The sequence below is a fragment of the Ursus maritimus genome, unplaced genomic scaffold (genome assembly GCF_017311325.1).
Source record: "Ursus maritimus isolate PB19 unplaced genomic scaffold, ASM1731132v1 scaffold_6, whole genome shotgun sequence".
Classification (NCBI taxonomy): domain Eukaryota; kingdom Metazoa; phylum Chordata; class Mammalia; order Carnivora; family Ursidae; genus Ursus; species Ursus maritimus.
Window position 1 is genome coordinate 22644263 of NW_024426774.1, and position 19178 is coordinate 22663440.

At 46.1% G+C, this 19178-nt stretch overlaps 1 protein-coding gene across 1 annotated transcript in view; it reads right to left on the reverse strand.

Moving 5' to 3' along the window:
* ALK (ALK receptor tyrosine kinase) overlaps positions 1-19178 on the reverse strand; it is a 674923-nt gene that overhangs the window by 4628 nt on the left and 651117 nt on the right. The window contains exons 24-28 of the mRNA XM_008700561.2: positions 16373-16470; positions 12917-13009; positions 10736-10837; positions 1798-1932; positions 1003-1093 (exon numbers count right to left, since the gene is read on the reverse strand). Coding sequence (XP_008698783.2) covers positions 1003-1093; positions 1798-1932; positions 10736-10837; positions 12917-13009; positions 16373-16470 — 519 coding nt within the window. The remainder of the gene's footprint in view (positions 1-1002; positions 1094-1797; positions 1933-10735; positions 10838-12916; positions 13010-16372; positions 16471-19178) is intronic.

Consider the following 19178-nt stretch of genomic DNA (forward strand, 5'->3'; position numbering starts at 1 on the left):
AGCTGGAAGGGTGGGACGGTGGTGCTAGGAACGAATGAGGTGGCTTGAAAAAAAAAATATATATGGTTTCTGTCACAATCAAGATGAGATTTAGGGAGGTAGTGGTTCATTGTCCAACTTCTGAGATACTCTCCAGAGTTACATATCCTGGCAGAATGAGAGCTGAGAGAGGGAAAGAAGCCGATGTGTGGAGAGGAGATACTGCCAGAGGGAGGGAGTGTCCCTGAGGGGCAGCTGGGGGTGTAGGCTGAGGGGCTCCTCTGGGGGGCGGGGAGAGCGGGTGTCCATGCACAGACCTGGGTGGGGGGAGAATGAATTCCAGCCTCTTCTCTTGAGGTAGAGGCAGGAAATGGGAGAAGGATCCGCACGGGGACCAGTGGTACTGCCAGGAAAGCATGTGGCTTGGAAAACCTCTGCAAGCCTCAACTCATCTGGAAAATGGGGATATTTTATGTACCTCACGGAGGATAAAATGAAATACAGCACACGTGATTTGTGTGTTACAGACGCGCTACTCATGCCATTGGTGGTGTTCAGATTTCTCCAGCCTACCTCGTTCCTGCCTTGAGTCCTTCTAATATTTACCATTGGGCATCCAGTTTAACAATTATATACTGTTCATTCTTTCACAAAATTATTTCTCTAGCCACACTATAAACCATTTGAGAGTCTGTGTTTCCCATACTTCTCTGAAGCTCCAGTTTTGTCTAAAAATCCCTTAGTTACCCAGTAGGGATTTAGTTCATACTTGTGAGTTGAAGCGATTCCCTAACAGGACTGGGTGTCTGCAGCTGGGACATGTGTTGGCAAAGGAAGAGGCAGAAACTGGTGTTTACTTACAAAATGGGCCAAACTGAGGTACCAGTCATCTTACTTCATGCATCAACAATCACTCTCGTGATCGTTAATATTTTCTGGCTGGCTTCACTTTCATTTCACAGTTTGGTATTTGCCATCTTTTCCATATAAATGCTGGTTGGTCAAGGGGGAAAATGTTTATACCTGGGTGCAGTATTCGATCCTCTCCAAAATTATGGCAAAGTTGGGCCTGTCTTCAGGCTGATGTTGCCAGCACTGGGTCATTATCCGGTATCTAAGAGAAGAGTAAACACGCTAATTAAAACCAGGAGAAAGAGGGATGAATACATTCTCCCCAGCACTTTTCTAAGGGGGACCACAGGTGGCACTTAGAGACAACGCATCTGGGTCCCATGTGGTTGGCATCTGCTGCCCTCTGCTGACGGGCCAAGGAATCGTGCCCAGGTGTGAAGGTATTAGAACACCAAAGCTCATTAACAGACATCCTGGTGTTTACATGAAATATGGCTCCTCTCATTCCATTTCTGAATTAAAGTCACCTCTGGGGAAGAATATTCTAATTATATTTCCCATCTGCCTCGCTTATGGGAAGGAGGTGAGGGATGCCAGACAGGACGGCAGAAAACGCAGGGAATGGAAAGAGTCAAAAGAGACTTAAGACAGATGGTGCAGGGCTGCACGGGGGGAGTCCGGGACACAGATTCCTAGGAGGTGTTGAGGAGTGTGAGCCTGGTGAGTCCCCAGTCCCCAGCCAGACAGAGGATAACCTTTCAGGCATGACATTACTGCTTTCGAGGGGCCGGAAGACTAACCCACCTCACTGAAGTCACAGACACACTCCTATCCTGGGGCTTGTTAAAGGAGGTCAGTCATCTGTCCTTTTATCTTAAAACCAAAAAAAACCTATGTGTGGCTGCATTTTTAGAAAAGAGAAAGTATCCTTAGCAACTCATAGAAATGTTCCTAAAAGAGTCATACACGGGCCCAGGGCAGTTCTTAGGTGGGTCCATCCGTCCTCCGCTGGTGACGAACTCCAGAACTTCTTGGTTGCTTTTGCTGGGGTACGGCATGTATCCAAGAGAAAATATTTCCCACAGCAGCACGCCGAAGGACCTGCGCACGGGACAGAAGAGATCATACGGGTCCACATATACACACGAACACACACACACACAGATATATACACATACAGGGACACACATACACAGATGTAAAATTTAAATTTTTTTATTACACATTTTTCCACAATTGAGAATTCTTAATATGGAGAACAAAAATAAAGAAGATGAGAACGTAGCCACAGGTGATGCTCCATGAAAAAGATAACCATGGTTAGCTGGTTATTTTTTCGTTCCTGTCAAGTTTCTGTACTTAGATTTCTTTTACATAATTGCCGTTATATTTCAAATGCAATTTTGAACCTTGACTGTCTTCGCAATTTCCATTATAGCATAAACACTTTCTGTGCTCGTAGAAACATCTGAAACGGCCATAAAACATTCCATTGAGTAGTTGTGCCACAATTTACCTTATCATTTCCATATTGTCTTCAATTCTTAAAATATTTAAAAGACTCTGATGCACATCTTTTAAATCCGGGATGCATTTTTTAAAAGGCCAACGTCCTTAGGGCAAATTCCTCAAATTTAGGATTAGGGTAATCTAGTAAAATCTAGGATAGTTCTAATCGAATTGCTAGGTCAAAAGAACACGAACACCAAAAAGTTCTTGGCACCTGCTGTCCACTTGCACACTTCCGGACGTGTCACTCCAGTCATCAAGGAGCCGGCATTGTGCAAGAATGCATCAGACACCCTCACCAACATTGAGTATGATAAAAAATGAGAACTTCCACTGATTTTAAGGTAAAACATGGTAGAATCTTTTAAATTATATTTACCGACCTGATAATTAACACAGTGGAGTGTTTTCTCAAGTATTTATTAATTCATTTCCTTTTTTCCTCTCTGAATTGTGTGTGTCTTTTGCCCATTTGTATCTACATATTGTTTTGATATTTATCTTTTTTTGATTTGTAGACATACTTTATCAAAGATGTTAACCTTTATTCAAAATCGAAATACTTCTATCAATTGCTTTCTAATTCTACCAAAGATTTTATTTTTAGGTAGTCAAATCTATTTTTAAAAATTTTGTGATTTCCTCCATCTGTTTTATAGATTATGCAATCCTCCCTTCCCTAAAGATTAGATGAGTATTTGCTGTTTTCTTCTAAGTTGTATTTGTTCTTCCTCTCCAGCCGGATCTGAAAACTTAGTTTGGTTCGTGGTGTGAGGTAAGGGTTCTAAATTGAATTGTTTTGCAAACACTCTTCTAACACTATTCATAGAGTATTTTCCCCCTTACTATTGACTTGTGAGTAAAAACAGGTTTCTGGGTTCTCAATTCACTTCATCTCTGTGTCTGATTCTTGTACTGATATCATTCTATGTTAACTTTTTGTGTATTTATGTCTTAATGTACGGTAGGCACTTTCTTGGTTATTTATCTTTTTAAAGAAATAGGGTTGAATTCTCATTTGTTACTTGTTTTAAATGAACTTTAAAATGAGGCTATCATGTTTCAGAATCATCTCCTTTCATATTTTTACTAAAATTTTTATTTTAAATCTTTAATTTCATTATTAGTTTTTTGGCAAAAAAAAAAAAAAGCACGCCTGTCTTTGTTTTTGTATCTGGTGTAGTTTTTGAATGTTAATAAATATTCTATCAAAAGTTGTAGAGAACTACAGCTCCTCCATCTCTGAAGGAACAGAATGTACATCAGCTCAGCGAAATTTCAAAGACTCTTGCGAGGAGCACTGGGCAAAGATATTTTCCATATTTTTAAGGTGAGAAGGCCGAAGCAGAGGTTATTATGCAATTACTCTGAGACAGACTGGAATACGTTATTAGATCTCTCGACTCTGGTACCTACAAATTGCCTGGTACATATATTATTTTTCTCTGTTTGGTGGTTTGTCTTCCTCTAAGGCGAAACAAAATAAGCAAAATCATGCAAAAGCCTGGCAGCAAGGCCGCAAGCATTCCAGATATCTGCTTTCTGCCGTCTAGATAGCCAGAGAATTAGACTGTAGTATCCTTTGAGAGACCAGCATATAGATTGCAAATAGATGTTTATTTCCTTGGTTTGGGGTTCAAAGGAGCAAGAAGTAGTGTTGGTCATAGAACTTTGATAATTTCGGGGAAGGATTGTCAGATTTAGCAATTAACCATACAGGACATCCAGTTAAATTTGTTTGAGACAAATAAGAAATGCTTTTAGAATATAAATATATATTGCATGGGATGTACTTATACTAAAAAATTATGCATTGTTGATCTGAAATTCAATCTTAACTGATCATCTTTTGTCTAGCAAACCTACCGATCAAGTAAATCTATATTTTGCAGGCCAGATGGCTCTTTCATCACTTATGAGTCTGTCCTAAGTAGGAGCAATAGGGCCCACAGCTTGGCACCAAAGCATTCAGTCAAATAAAAACAAGTTTTTTTTTTTTAAATCTCACTCTCCTTCTCTTGGTATTAAACTTGCTCTGCCTGAAATTATAGAAACAGGTTAAGTGATTGCTGATTAAGTGACTTTAAAAATTTGAATCAATGAAGATAATCTGATGAAAAGGTTTTAAAATCATGAGTTGTGCTGTGCTTATTGGTCTTTTAAAGTTACGTTTTATTTTCCCTTATTCATACCCGGAAGACTGTCTTGAGGTGTGGTAGAGGGTGGAGCACAGTTTTTGGGAAACTGGGCACCAAAAGTGTATTGGGTTTCCAGTCACGGAATGAGTAGGTCTTGGGGATGAAAGGGGAATATAGTCAATGGTATTGTAATCGCGCTCTACGGCGACAGATGGTAGCCATGCTTGTGGCGAGCACAGAGCAATGCGTAGACTTGTCCAATTGCTCTGTTGTACCTTATGAGTCCGCTATACTTAAAGAAAAAGAGGTTACTGTGTTGGATTTAAATATGCAGCCAGCTGATCCCACTGTCTCTTGAAGTTCTCCTCAAGCTTCAGATTCACAGATCAGAAGCCCACTCAGCGTCTCCACTGGCCTGTCTTACAGGCATCTCACACTGGACTTGTGCAAAAGCTCTTTCCGCACCCAACCCATCTCCTCCGTTCTCTCCATTGACAGCCCACCTAGGAGTTGTCCTTGATCTCACTCTTTCCACACCTCCCACTCCACAGCCCACGTTCATTAGTCCCGTCAGCCATCCTCAAGACAGAGCTTGTATCCCACCACCGCTAATGGCTTCCCCCGCCATCACTAAGCCTAGCCCGTCTGTTCTCTTATCGAGAAGTGGGTAGGATTTCTCCATCTTCCCCTGTCCCACTCCAGTCTCTTTTCATTGGCAGCCAGAGTGATATCTATCTATCTATCTATCATCTATCATCTATCTATTTAAAGATCCTGTCAAACTCTCGCTTCCAACCTTTCAGGGGCATCCCATTGTGTGCTAAATAAAACCCACACCCCCTAACCCCTGGTTCCTGGGGGGGCCCTCCATGTCTGGCCCTTGCCTGCCCGTCTAACTCAACTACCACTGCCCCCCCAGCCCGCTCACTAGCTCCAGCCATGAAGACCTGTTTTCTTTCCTCAAACTCATCTTGCTCCTGCCGCTGGCCTTTTATACTTGACGTCCTCCTCAGCCTGCAGAGTCTTTCAGATCTTTCCATCTTTCTGCCATTCAGGCATAGGACCCCCCATCACCTCCTCCACGGCGCCTTCCCTACCATCTGTACTAAACAGCTTCCCTCCTGGGGCCCCACCACCCCTCCGCCCCTCCACTCTTGATCATCTGCTTTTTTGTCTCCCTGGCACTCATCAGTATCTGAGGTTATGCAAATTATCTGTGTCTTTAAGGGTTTTAATTAGGAAATAATCTAAACTTGAAGAAGGAAATGTAATTGTATAGATGTTTAGGTACGAGATGTTACACTTTTGTCTTATTTGTGCCCCGTCTCCTTTTCTTTTGGAAGAAATAAAATAGATACAGTTAAGTTCCACCCTCCTTCCTTTCTCCCTTCCTCCCCCCTTCCCCCACTGAAGTTAGAATCTAGCCTTCCCATCTGTGTTTTCACAGTTTTTACAACGTGTGAAAGCATAAACAGTAAAGAATCTGTATTATAGACTTGGTTTTTGTGTTGTAAGATTATACATAATGATATTCCGCCCCTTTCTGGAACTTGTCTTTCTTTCACTCCATAGAGATTTATCCATGTTGATACATGTAAGTTTGGGGTGTTCTTTTATATTGCTGAAGAGTTTTCCGTGGTATCAGTAAACCACAGTTTATTTTCCATCCCCCATTTGAGGGATACTTAGGTTCCTTTGTGCTTTTTCTCTCTTATAAACAATGTTGCAAAGAATGTCTTTGCCCAAGTCCCTTTTTGTCAACCTCTGTCTTATGTAGACACTTGGAAATAGGGTTGCTGGGTCATAGGAGAGACATGTGTTCAGAACAATTACCTAATCACCTGCTTACTCTCTGCATCTGGATAGGGTAGCTGGTGGTGCTCTAACTTCGGTGCACCTGGAATCACCTGGAGGGCCCCTAAAAACACAGATGGCCAGGCCCCACCGCTAGACTTCCTATTCCATTAGGCCTGAGGTGGGGGCTAAGAACCTGCATTTCTAACACTTCCTGGGTGCTGCTGGTGCCGCCGACCTGAGGACCACACTGAGAGCCACTGGGTTTGGGTGAGTCAGATCTCAGTGACTTAAAACAACACAGCTTCGGCTCACATCGTCAAACGTGGGTCAGAGAGGGCGTTCCGATCATCGTGGCCCCTCCTCTCATGATGTTATTTCACAACTTGGAGGACTTCTGTCTGTTGTCTCCTTGGTTTCCTGTGCTGCTGTTGAGAAATTCAATGCCATTTGGATTCTCTGACCAGTTTTACTCTGACCATGTTTTACTGCGATTATTTTATTTTTCTCCCTAGAAGCTTACAGAATCTTGACCACCAGAGGTCTGAAATTTCATGATGACATGCTTTTGTGTGGCTCCTTTGAGCCACTGCGCCTGGCACTTGGGGCTTGCTTTCACTCTGGACATGCATGCCTTTCTGTTCTGGAAAATCTTCTTGAATTATTTCTTTGATATTTTTATTTCCTTCGTTTCTTCTGTACACTCTTTGGGACTCCTGTTTGTCAGCTAATTGGACCTAAGGGTCTAATCCTCTTACTTTTCTTTTCCTTTCTTTCCTATATCCCATCTGCTTATAGTTGTTTTCTTCTTTTTTAAAAGATTTTATTTATTTATTTGACAGAGAGCACAAGCAGGGGGAGCAGCAGGCAGAGGGAGAGGGAGAAGCAAGCTCTCTGCTGAGCAGGGAGCCTGACATGGGGCTTGGTCCCAAGACCCCGGCATCATGACCTGAGCCAAAGTCAGACACTTAACCAACTGAGACATCCAAGTGCCCCTAGTTGTTTTATTTTCTAGAAGATTTATTCAACTCCATCTTCCAAACTTCCTGCTACTTTTACATATCCATCATCATATTAAAAAAATAAATTTCTTGAGAACAGTTTTAGATTGTAAATAAATGATGCAGATAATACATAGAGTTCCCACATACTCCACATTCAGTTTCCCCTATTTTTAGCATCTTATATTCATATGGCACATTTGTTAGAATTAATGAGCCAATATTAAGGCATAATTATGAACTAAAACCTATAGCTTATCCAGATTTCCTTAGCTTTTGCCGAATTTACTTTTTCTGTTCCAGGACCCTGTTAGAATATCACATTATATGTAATTGTCTTGTTTCCCTGAGCTACTCTTGACTGTGACAACGTCTCAGGCTTTCCTTGTTTATGATGACCTTGACAGTTTTGAGGAATATTGGTCAGGGCTTTAGTAGAACGACCATCTGGGATTTGTCTGCTTTGCTTATGATTAGACCGGAGTTGTTGGGTGTGGGGAGAAAGACCACAGAGGTTACATGTCATTTTCACCACATCGTATCAAGGGCACATGTTATCAACATGATCTATCACTGTTGATATTGACCTTGAACACCTGACCTGACGTTGCTGCGTGCAGCTCCGGGGACTAATGCGCCATCTCCTTGAGGGCTCTCTCCTATTTTTATTTCTAAGAACTTTTTTTTCTCTAAAAACCTTATTTAAAAAAATCTTTCGTCCTTAGATTATGGTTGCAATAATTTATCTTTCTGAGGATAGTATGGTTTTTACAAGTTTTCCTAAGCTTTCTGTATTTTTCTTTCTCCAAGTTCCTCTTTCTGTGTTTGTTTCCTTCAGATTAGAATGTTTTCTCAAGCCTTTGTTGGTTCTTGGCTGGCTGTTCGTATTTTATGACTGGGCCATTACAAAGCCAACGGGAAGCCCTTGTCGATCTTGTCCAGTGGGGGCAGCTGGCTTGCTTGTTTCCCTGGGTGCATCAGGCCCCCCGGGGCTGCTGTGACAAAGTGCCACAGACTCGGTGCCTTGAAAGAACAGACATTCATTTTCTCACGGCTGTGAAGGCCAGATGTCTGAAATCAGGGCAGTATCCTGGGATGGAATCAAGGTGGATAAAGTCAAGGCGTTTGCAGAACCACACTCACTCCAGAAGCTCCAGGGGAAAATCTATTCCTTGCCTTTTTCTAGCTTCTGGAGGCTTCCAGAATTCCTTGACCTGGGGTCACATGCCTTCAGCCTCTATCTCTGTTCACATTGCCTCCTCCTCTCTGCATGTGGAATCTCCCTCTGCCTGCCTCTTACGAGGACCCTCGTGATGGCTTAGGGCCCACCCAGATAATTCAGGATGACCGTCCCACCTCAAGATCTTCAACTTAACCACATGCGCAAAGACTCTTTTTTCCTTATAAGGTAACAATGATAGGCTCCCGGGATTAGAGCCTGGTACTCTGGATGGCCATTACTTAGCCTACTACCACTTCTAGTATCTGGAGTTTTTCTCTTCATGGGTCAGTTCCTCCAGTGAGGGGTTCTCTGATCGACTCCTACCTGCGGCCGCGTTCTTGGCACTGAGGGGAAGAAGGGGGCACACATTTTGAAGTAGGTAGATTTAAAAAATATTTATCTTTGTTTATAGTACAGAATTCATCCTCAGTGACATCTAATGTGCCCAAGACGAGAAAGGCTCTTCACAGAGGGAACCCTTGGTTTTGCGTGGGGGTGAGGGACTGGGCCAAGGATCTGGTTACTTTTTAAACATACCTGTAACTGATATTCCTGTCTGCTGCCCTCTATTGCCAGGGGTGCCTGGCACCTTCAATTTCTGGGCCTTTCTGGGGCTTTTGCATTAAGTAAGGTACCACTTGTCCATAAACGTTCCAGTTTCCAAAATTTTGTCATTGTCACCTTTGTCCTTGTGGATTTTTGTACAACTAAAAAGACTCCCTTTGGTGTTGTGCGTGTGTGTGCATGTGGGTGTGTGCATGTGTGCGTGTGCATGTGGGTGAGTGTGCGTGTGTGCATGTGGGTGTGTGCATGTGTGCGTGTGCATGTGGGTGAGTGTGCGTGCATGTGTGTGTGCATGTGGGTGAGTGTGTGCATGTGTGAGCATGTGGGTGTGTGCATGTGTGCGTGTGCACGTGGGTGAGTGTGCGTGCATGTGTGCGTGTGCATGTGGGTGAGTGCGTGCATGTGTGCGCATGTGGGTGTGTGCATGTGTGCGTGTGCACGTGGGTGATTGTGCGTGTATGTGTGTGTGTGCATGTGGGTGAGTGCATGCATGTGTGCATGTGCATGAGTGTGCGTGTGTGCATGTGGGTGTGTGCATGTGTGCGTGTGCATGTGGGTGAGTGTGCGTGCATGTGTGCGTGTGCACGTGGGTGAGTGCGTGTGTGCATGTGGGTGAGTGTGCGTGCATGTGTGCGTGTGCACGTGGGTGAGTGTGCGTGCATGCGTGTGCACAGGTATGTGTGTATTTCGGCAGATAGCACAGGTTTGATCTGCCATTTAAAATTCTATGTTGCTCTTATGGAGTGTAAAATGTAAAAAAATATGGAGATTCCCTCAAAATATTAAAAACAGAACTACCTTAAGATCCAGCGACCCCGCTTCCGGGTGTACAGCTGGTGGAAATAAAGTCAGTCTCTCGAAGAGAAATCTGCAGTCCCACGTCCACTGCAGCATCATTCGTAAGAGCCAACACATGGAAGCAGCCTAACTATGCAGCGGCCGGTGAATGGATAAAGAAAACGTGACGTGTACAGATACCACGGAATATTATTCAGCCTTAAAAGAGAAGAAAATCCGGCCATTTGTGATGACACAGATGAACCCGGAGGACCCGACGCTAAGGGAAAGAAGCCAGGCCCAGGAGGACACCTCCCGCACGCTCTCCCTTCGAGGCGGCACCAGAGAAGCAGAGAGTGGAGCCGTGGTTGCAGAGGAGGAGGGGGGAGGCCATGGGGAGATGGGAGCGCAAAGTGTCAGTTATGCAGGAGGAATAATCACGTACAGTGTTTTGCACTCTTAAGTTTTAACTGTAGAATGCGTCTCAACACCCCTAAGCCTGCAGCACTTCTGTGCTGATAATTATTTTCTCCTTTCTTCTGTTAACGGAGAGGAAGTCATTGATCAATTTTTCTAATCTTAACTCAGTGTTGCATTCCTGGAATAAACCCAACTTTGCAGTTAGGTTAAAAAAAAAAAAATCACGTGTCTCTCAATGCGTGGTCCCCGGCCGGGGGCATGAGGATCACCTGGAAACTTGGTAGCAACGCAGCTTCTAGCGATGCCTAAGCTCTCAGGGTGCGGGGAGTAATCTGGGCTCTACCAGGCCTTTCTGCCGACTGGGGCCCATGCCAGCATCTGACAGCCCGTTGTAGAGGCGCGCTGACTCATCTCCTCTTACCCTTCCCGGCGAGAGCGTGGGAGCCCTTGGCTCCGCGCAGGGGGCAGCGGAGACTCACCATGTGTCCGTTTTAGAAGTGAATATCCCTTCCATGAAGGCCTCTGGAGGCATCCATTTGACGGGCAGCATGGCGCAGCCTCCTTTTCGGTAGTAGCTCGCTCTGTGGGGGAGAAGCGGAGACCCACACTTGGTCCCGGGGCAGCTCCGAGTGGGAGCTTGGCCAGGCAACCACAGGCCGCGGCCATTCCAGAACTGAAAGGAACGAGGGGTGCTTGTGGCTCGGGAGGAGAGCAGGGGAACACAGGCCGTTGAAAATTAAGAACTTTATTTTATCCTGAGCTGCATTAATGACGTCACAGGCAAAGACTACTAAATTAGCTCACACCTTCAAAACCAGCTCCACCCCCAGCCCTGTGTTCTCCTGTTGGGGGGTGCTCGGGGGGGAGCCCCCCACCAGCCGCCTAGATTAATGACTTCAATAAAAATGGACAGTGGTCCCCCCTCCTCCATGGGGGATATCCTCCCAAGACCCCCAGTGGCTGCCTGAAGCCACAGATAGTCCCAAATCTCACATGTAGTAGGTTTTTTCTTATACATACACACCCACGATAAAGTTTCATTTATAAATTAGGCACAGTGAGAGAGGAACAACAAAAACCACAATGGAACAATTACAACAATGTAGTGTAATAAACGTGAACGTGGCCTCTCTCTCTCTCAAAATGTCCTCCTGTCCTGTACTCGCGCTACTTCTTGTGATGACGTGAGATGATAAATGCCTACGTGCGGAGCTGAAGTGAGCCCAATGACGCAGGCGTTGGGACCTGAGGTCAGGGGACTGGGGACCCTCTGCTGGTGTGTCAGGGGGAGCATCTGCCTCCAGACCGCACAGCTGACGTGAACAACTGAAACCGGGGAAGGAGAAGCCGTGGGTAAAGGGGGAGCCCTGGGCCGAGTATTTACTCTGCTGGGTGCTGAGGACGCGAGTAAGTCATAGTCTCTCTCGCCCCAGCGTACTGTTTAGGGGAAGAAACCGACCCCCAGACGCCTGCAAGTGTAGACGAGCACGTATGGTGATGTAGGGGTGTGTGCAGCTCACTGACACAGAGGCGGGGGTGAGGGCCAGGAAGAGCTTCACAGACGGGGGCCGATGGAGCTGAGTGCTGAGGAGCTCTCGGAAGACCATTCCTGACACACGAGATCGCACGCGTGTGTGGGGACAGTGGGGCCACGGGCCAGCTGGGGGCGAAGCTAGGGCCGCGGAGCTGTCAGGGCTGTGGATGGAGAGGAAGGGCTCGCTCGCTAAGTCAGGCTGCAACATTTGTATCTGGAAGCAAGGGCAATCTGGGTATTCTGAGAAGGGAGGGGAGGGGCGCTGAGACTCGGAGAGGTAAAGAGAAGGGAGAGTGGAGCACCCAGTCCTCCCTGCGCTGCTACCCTGCAGGAACAGGGTGCCGTCAGCATTCCCTTCCCTGTCGATCGCTACCAGTCCTATGGGGGCCTTTGGGGCTCCCCCGTACTCTCCAAAGAGTGAAAGCGTCTCTCCTCGCTCCACCCCTGGACTAGGTGGGGAGGGCGTAATTAGTGACCATGCAAAGGAGTGACTTGCTCAGCTCACGCAGCAAGTCGTGGTTGTAAATAATCGGCTGAAAATGAAACGAGGGTTTGGGAAGAGAAGAGTGAGATAAAGTACGATGGAAGGTTTTTCTTTTTAATTAGAAAAATTATTTTAGTTTTTAATGTACCCTTAAGACACTGACAGGGATAAAGAGATGAAGCCGGCCTATGGGCTCGGAACCCCCTCCTGTGACTCCTGGTGCAGGTAGACAAGACTGGGGAGCCAGCCCATTATGTTGTCAGCCCTGGGGTGCTCCTGTCTGTGCTGATGGAAGCCAAGTCCGTTTAGAATTCCCAAATATTGAGGAGAGGGGTTAAGCAAAAGTTTACTGAGAATTTTTTCCCTATCAAGGATCTGGGTTCCTCTGTGTCTGAGAACATTCTGAGATTGGAGAGGTGGAACCAGACAGACGATCTACTTAAGAACACGGTGTCAGTGACACCGGTCAGTGTGATCCTAGAATTAGACCACCGGGCATGCGCACTAAATTAAGGTGTTGTATGTGCTGGAAAGGGACTTAAGGAAATGTTAGGTGGCCAGAGATGACTTAGGGCACAGGCAGCCACGTCCCATTCTGTCCAGGGGATGGGGCTTTGATGGGTGAGGGCCATCTCTGCTCACCTGTAGATGTCCCGGGCCATTCCAAAGTCTCCAATCTTGGCCACTCTGCCAGGGCCCGGACAGGTCAAGAGGCAGTTTCTGGCAGCAATGTCTCTGGGAAGAAAAAAATGAAAGAGAAAAGGCACTTCCTAATTTTATTTCTGGGAAGAAAACAGGTAATATTCATCCCAAGGATTCTCACCTCCAATCTGAAGTTCAAAGAATTCCCTTCTCTGCCCTGTTTCCTTTACTACGTTATACTTCAGTACGAGAGAAATAGCTAGGCCAGTTCTAGCCCTCAGAAATAATAGGCGAGTGGAAACGGATTAGGGGAGATGACTGAAAATGTTTAATGGGATAATAATAATGAAAGTAATGATGATAAGAACTAGAATTTATTGGCCTTTTACTCTGTACTAAGCATTGTTCTAAGTGCTTCATGGGTAATTATCACAACAACCCTAGAAGATACAGGGTGCTATTCTCGTTTTATTAAAAAACTTAAGCTAAAAGAAGATCGTATAGGGACATAAGAAATGCCATTTGGCCTACGTTGTTTTGTACAGATTGCTGTTGGTTTCTGCGAGTTGCCTGAGGAATGTTCTGGGAGAGCATGACTTCCATGCTACCAAGTTCAAGCCGGTCAAAGTATTCCCCAATAATCCTAGTTTTCTTTTTAAATAAGCTACTATTATTCTTACACTCATGATTTTCACTAATGCCTTTGCTAAGCTGTATGCATCACAGCTCTGGGGCTGAAGCATCTTTCCTTTCAAGTCTTAAAGTTATCGTGTCTTCTTTGCCGTTGCGCTCCAGAGGGCCTGTTTTCCTGCAGCATGCCCGGAAGGCATGATCAAAGCTCTCCAAGACTTGTCCACTCATCAACTGCTCACCCATTCTTCACATGCATGTGGGAATGAAGGGTGCATCCAGAGAAAGCCTGGCATGGGTCTCTAATAATATGAAAGTCCTGGACAGAAAAAAAAGTATTTCTTAGGGAGTACAGGTGGTGTTTTCATATTTTCAACCGGTTTCCCAAAGGTCCTGATCTTTGGTGGACAAATAAGGACGTGGGCAAACTAAGCAGGATCTGGACTGGGGGTCACTAAGACACTTAAGATACCCGAACAGTGGGGCAGAGCGGGAGATGGGTGTTGTTAACGCCGCTGGCCTGATGCAGAGGGTTTCAGTTGAATTTTGAGGAGCAATGGTGCATAAAATGCGCTAATAAAACTATGAAAGCATAACATATATGACATCAAAAAGAAGAAAAATAGTAGGATATATAGCTGTTGCTTCCCAAGAGAAATATACTGAAGTAGACCAGAAACAATATTTGTATCTCCAGGAAGGTCTTTACGCTGATGTGCATGAAATGATTGCTGAAAAAAGTGACCCTGAATTTAATGGCAAGAAAGTGATGGGGTATCACAGAGCACACCAAGAACTGGTCGAATGACCCATAATTCTTGACATGGCAATAAACCACGTCCAAAGGAAACAGATCTAACAGGAAATGTGAGCCTGTGAATCTGGGGAAGGAGTTCCCCTCCGAATTCAGGAAGTGGAGGTGTGCACGCCTGGGAGCCGTGAATCTTGAGGCGGCTGTCGGTGGAGGAGAGAGCACTAGAGGTCACACTGCTGTGGGAGTGTGTGTGCCACAGAGCTCGTACGCAGCCAGCGAGGAGGTGTGAAAGATGCCTTCCTAATGCCAGTTACCCCGGAAGAAAAGCTTTGATTGCGATGGACAATTTGTTAGATGTTGCCTTTTGCTTATAAAGCAGACCCTCTGATACATTCCTGATTCGATCTTTGACAATTTCATTTCTCAAAAAAGATAAAAGTAGCAACAAACTATTACTCTGGGATCTAATTCTGACCTTCAGTAACTATTTACAGATGTGGAAGTGATAAGAATCTTGAGAGAATGTGATCCTGTTATCTCATTATAATAACAAAGCACTGTGATATGGTCGAAATGTTTCACGGCTCCGGGAAAGCAGGTTTTCAAACGTCAGAGGAAAGAAGAAGGTGATCCCTCAGTCGGAGAATCTGGACACTTGGTGACGAACATGGGGCAGAGATGAGAAAGCTGAAACGATCTCGGTGAGAAGGGAAGGAAGGTGGCCAGTGTCACCAAGGTGACTGCCCAGCTTGCTCTCCAGGGAGTCCAGACTTAGAGGACACAGACAACAGGTGGAAAGGTGGCTCTAAGCCAAGAATGAATTCCAAGAAGAGCACAACCTTGTCCTGTCTGAGCAGCAGTAAAGCCCAGAGCTGAGATTTATGGAGAGTTCTGGGCACAACAGAAAGGGCAAGAACAATGGCAGGGTTGCCCCATGCTTTGAAGCAAAGCGCGTGGCTTTGGAGGAGAGCATGAAGGATTGGTCCCAGCTCCTTTTTCACTCCTGTTATTTCTATGAAGCACAAGACCTGCACCTGGGACAGAGTTAGAATCAAGAGGAAGATCTGAAGACTAAAGTGATGGAGTGACAGTGAAAGGATAAGCCGGGGTGAATGTTTATCGCCTTGTTTCAGGAATGACGGTAGGAGCCTAGGCGAGTGCATTTCTTGATCTTTAATTTCTCCATTTTTATTAGGGCAGAAAGCATAGCTTGCTATCTGCTTACATGCTTTTCCATTGCTGAACTCACACAGCTTCCCTCATTTCCTGCTTTGTACTTACATGTTCTAATTATTACGAACGTGTCTTATACTCTTTGAAGACATGCGTTAAAAAGTGATTGTTCATTCAGCAGGCTGGTATTTACTAACTGAGAAGCATATCATTAGGAAGAGCTCTGCAAAGAGCCTAACAATCTATTTGACTTTCCAGATTTCAGAATCAAGGTGTCAGCTGAGAAAGTCATCAACATCCACGTGGAAAGAAATACGTATAATCCATCGTGTCTGTAGCATTATGTGTGGATTCGATGCCCCAATCAAACACCATTTAAACATAAGCGTCCTATAGAGTAGAGGAAATGAAGTATGGAAGTAAAGAAAATGATCATTATGTTTCATTTCAGAGTATTTTAGAAAAAAATTAATGTATCCAACAGACATTAATTTTGCCGCATGATATACCAGGGATACGAAGATGAATAAAACAGGGTCCTTACCTTCGAGTTACCCATAGTCAAATATGTGAAACTATGAACTCCTCTAATTCCCTTAGAGAGCTCGGTTTTCTAGGTGGGAAAAACATTAAAGGGAGAGCGGGCTGCAAGGTACAGGCAGGAGTCCCTGTGGAAGGTCAAGAACAGCTCCCTAGATCTCCGGCCCTGGGATGGATGTTTTATGATACCCATTTTACATATGGGGTAAATGAAGCCCTGACAGAGTAAGTAATTATCTTAAAGACAAGCGAAGCTGAGTCATCCAAACAACTCTGGAGAGAGACCTACCATTCTGCTCTGCAGGGGAGTAGGGAAGCATACGGAAGGCAGAGGGTAGAGCAAGGTCGCTTCGACTCACCGGTGGATGAAGTGATTTTCCTCCAAATACTGACAGCCACAGGCGATGTCCCGAGCCACGTGCAGAAGGTCCAGCATGGCCAGGGAGGAGGGCTGGTTCTGTGGGGAGACAGAAGGGCAGCACTGACGCGAAGCTCATGGGCACAAAAGATCTCAAACATGGGCTTTACGAGCCCGCGAGGAGCGAACTCGGACGCGCCGTCCAGCTGGGTCTCAGCCCCGGGCGCACATCAGAAATCACCCGGCAGCTTTCAAAGCACCTGCCCGGCCTCGACCCAGACCAATGAACCCGCCTCTTGGGGGCGGGGGGCGTGGTGTTCTTAGCTTCACAGCCCCCCGGGTCCATGCAACGTGCAGCCAGGGCTGAGAGCAACCCAGGATGGGGCAGGGGTCCCGTCCCCTTCCCGTGTATTCTGCACATTCTTCCACCTCAATCTTCACAAACATTCAAACCTCCCAAACTTATAAACAAACCTGCAAAGAAATCAAGGGAGATAGGTTTTTAAAATGTTCTGTTAAGTGTTTAAAAATATTTAAAGAAATAATCTGCTTCAAGAAGATCTGGACCTAAAGTGGACCGGAAAACAAAAGTGTCCAGGAAATGCCGGGCAGGTGAAGAGCTATCTCAGGCTTTCCTGTGTGAAGTCTCTTGTGCAAGAGGGGATGTCACCCCACCCGCGGGGTACAGCTCATCTCAGCGTTCTCGACAGCCTTGCTGAGCACCTGGCAGTCTTTCCCGAAGGCTGCCTCCCATCCTGGTGTCCCTCTTAATTCCTAAATCCCCGAAGTCTGCGGCAGCCTGTTATCACTCGGTGTCCCATTCACTCTGCTGTTGTGTTTATTTGACCACATCCCCGAGTAAACGGGAAGGTCCCCAAGCAGGGATTTCAGTGTCCACTTGCACAGTACGCGGCATGATGCTTGGCCCACGGCCGCCGTTCAGTGGATGCTGGGGGTGGGCTGGCTGATGGCAGCTGAACTGTGATTTACCCAGATGCCGGCTGGGAGTTTGCTCTGCCCCAGACCAAGGCCTCCACAGGACTCCCTGGAGCAATAGTATGGATCTACTAGGGGAGGCAGGGCGGGGGCGAACTGCTCTAGGGCATGCTTCCATTCTGGGGGAGACAACCTTCTGCCCATGGAACACCAGGCAGCGCCTTGTATGCAACAGAGCAAGTCCACGCACAGGACCTCCTTTGATGTAACGCTCTGTGCGGTCGTAGGGAAGAGGGGGAGAAGGCTCACATTGAAGAGGAGAAGGCTGAGGGCTCAGAGAGGCTAAGGGACTCACTTCAGGTCACACAGCCACTAGTGGGGAGCCCAAACCACCCTGAGCTGGGCTTTAAGGATCTGGGTTGGGGGAGGCAGGATTCTAGGAGTTAACACTGGGCTGTTGAGGATCACATGTCCAAGAAGGGATGGAAAATACATGGACACAGTGCTCAGTACCCAACTGAATCAGAATACAGTGCACAAATGGAGGGAGCACCATAGATCAGTGGCCAGTTGAGCTGACCTGGGCTTCATCCCTGCTCGTCCTCTACTCACTGCGTGACCAGGACTAATTACTTTGCCTGTCTCCAAGCCAGTGTCCTTGTCGGGGAAAGAGGCATGGCACTATCACCCTCGTTAGAGTGTTACAAGGACCCACAACAAGAGGCAGAGAGCGGATCCTTCATGAAGGGACCCGCAGTTATGGTGGGGCAGCTGCATGGAGGACTACGGTACTCTCAGGAAATGGTCCCTGGGTTGGGCTTCTCAAGGGTCCTGATGAGGGTCAGAACCCCTGGGCACTGCGAGAGAGACAGTACCCATCTCCTGGGGGGGAAAAGTAATATATTTCCAAGGGAAGTATTAATCCTTTTTGCTATAGTATTAGAAATATCTCTCTCCAGGAAAATGCTCTGTTCCTATAAAAGAGGACCAGTCGTAGCTTCCCCTGAGTCTCTTTGTGTCTTAGCCCCCATCACTCAGGATGCAAGGACCATTGATGTCTTAAATGCCTCGCGTGCTGCAGGGACTAAATCTTCCCAGGCATTAACCCGTGGGCCGGGTTTATCTGAGCTCCCTGTCTTTGGCTACTTAGAGCAAATTAACTGCTCCACTAATCAGTCTGCACAGAATCGGAGAGTTGGCAACCTGTGTGTGTGTGTGTGTGTGTGTGTGTGTGTGTGTGTCTGGGGGAGCATTGGGGAAGGTTTAGATGTTGTGTCAAACTGATAATTAAACCAGCAAGGCAGAGGATAGCGAGTGTGTCCAATGACATTTGTATCGATCCTGGGCAAAGAAGGAGTTGGAATCAGGGTCTTTTTGTCACTGATTCACCACTGAGTGTGGCACTTCCTTTGGCCACCATACGTTCTTTGGGCAGCATGGTCAGGGACATATCTTGTCCAGCACTTAGAGAGGATTTTGTTCAGTATTTCCCAAAGCGGGCTTGTGGGATGGAATTTGATCAACAGGCATGGGAATTCCCGGGTCAAGTCGGTTTCTTGAGCACAGGAATTATCAGTCTTTGCTCTAGACTGATGTCCACTGCGAATCAGTAAGAGAGCAGTCGGCATGGCTCTGAAATGTGTTTGACCACAGAGTTCTTCTGAGCATGCGTGAAAGTGTGCAGCTCCTTAAGGCACTGGTGTTCCCCCTTCAGGGACACTGTTTAGACCAATATCCTACTTTTACAGGTGAGAAAGCAGGCCCAGTGAAGGAGAACGATTTCTTTGGTTACAGCTTCTGAGGGACTCTTCCCAAAGGGTAACGTATATACTAATAAAATGCAGAATAATATTGAGATCTATTCCTTCCTG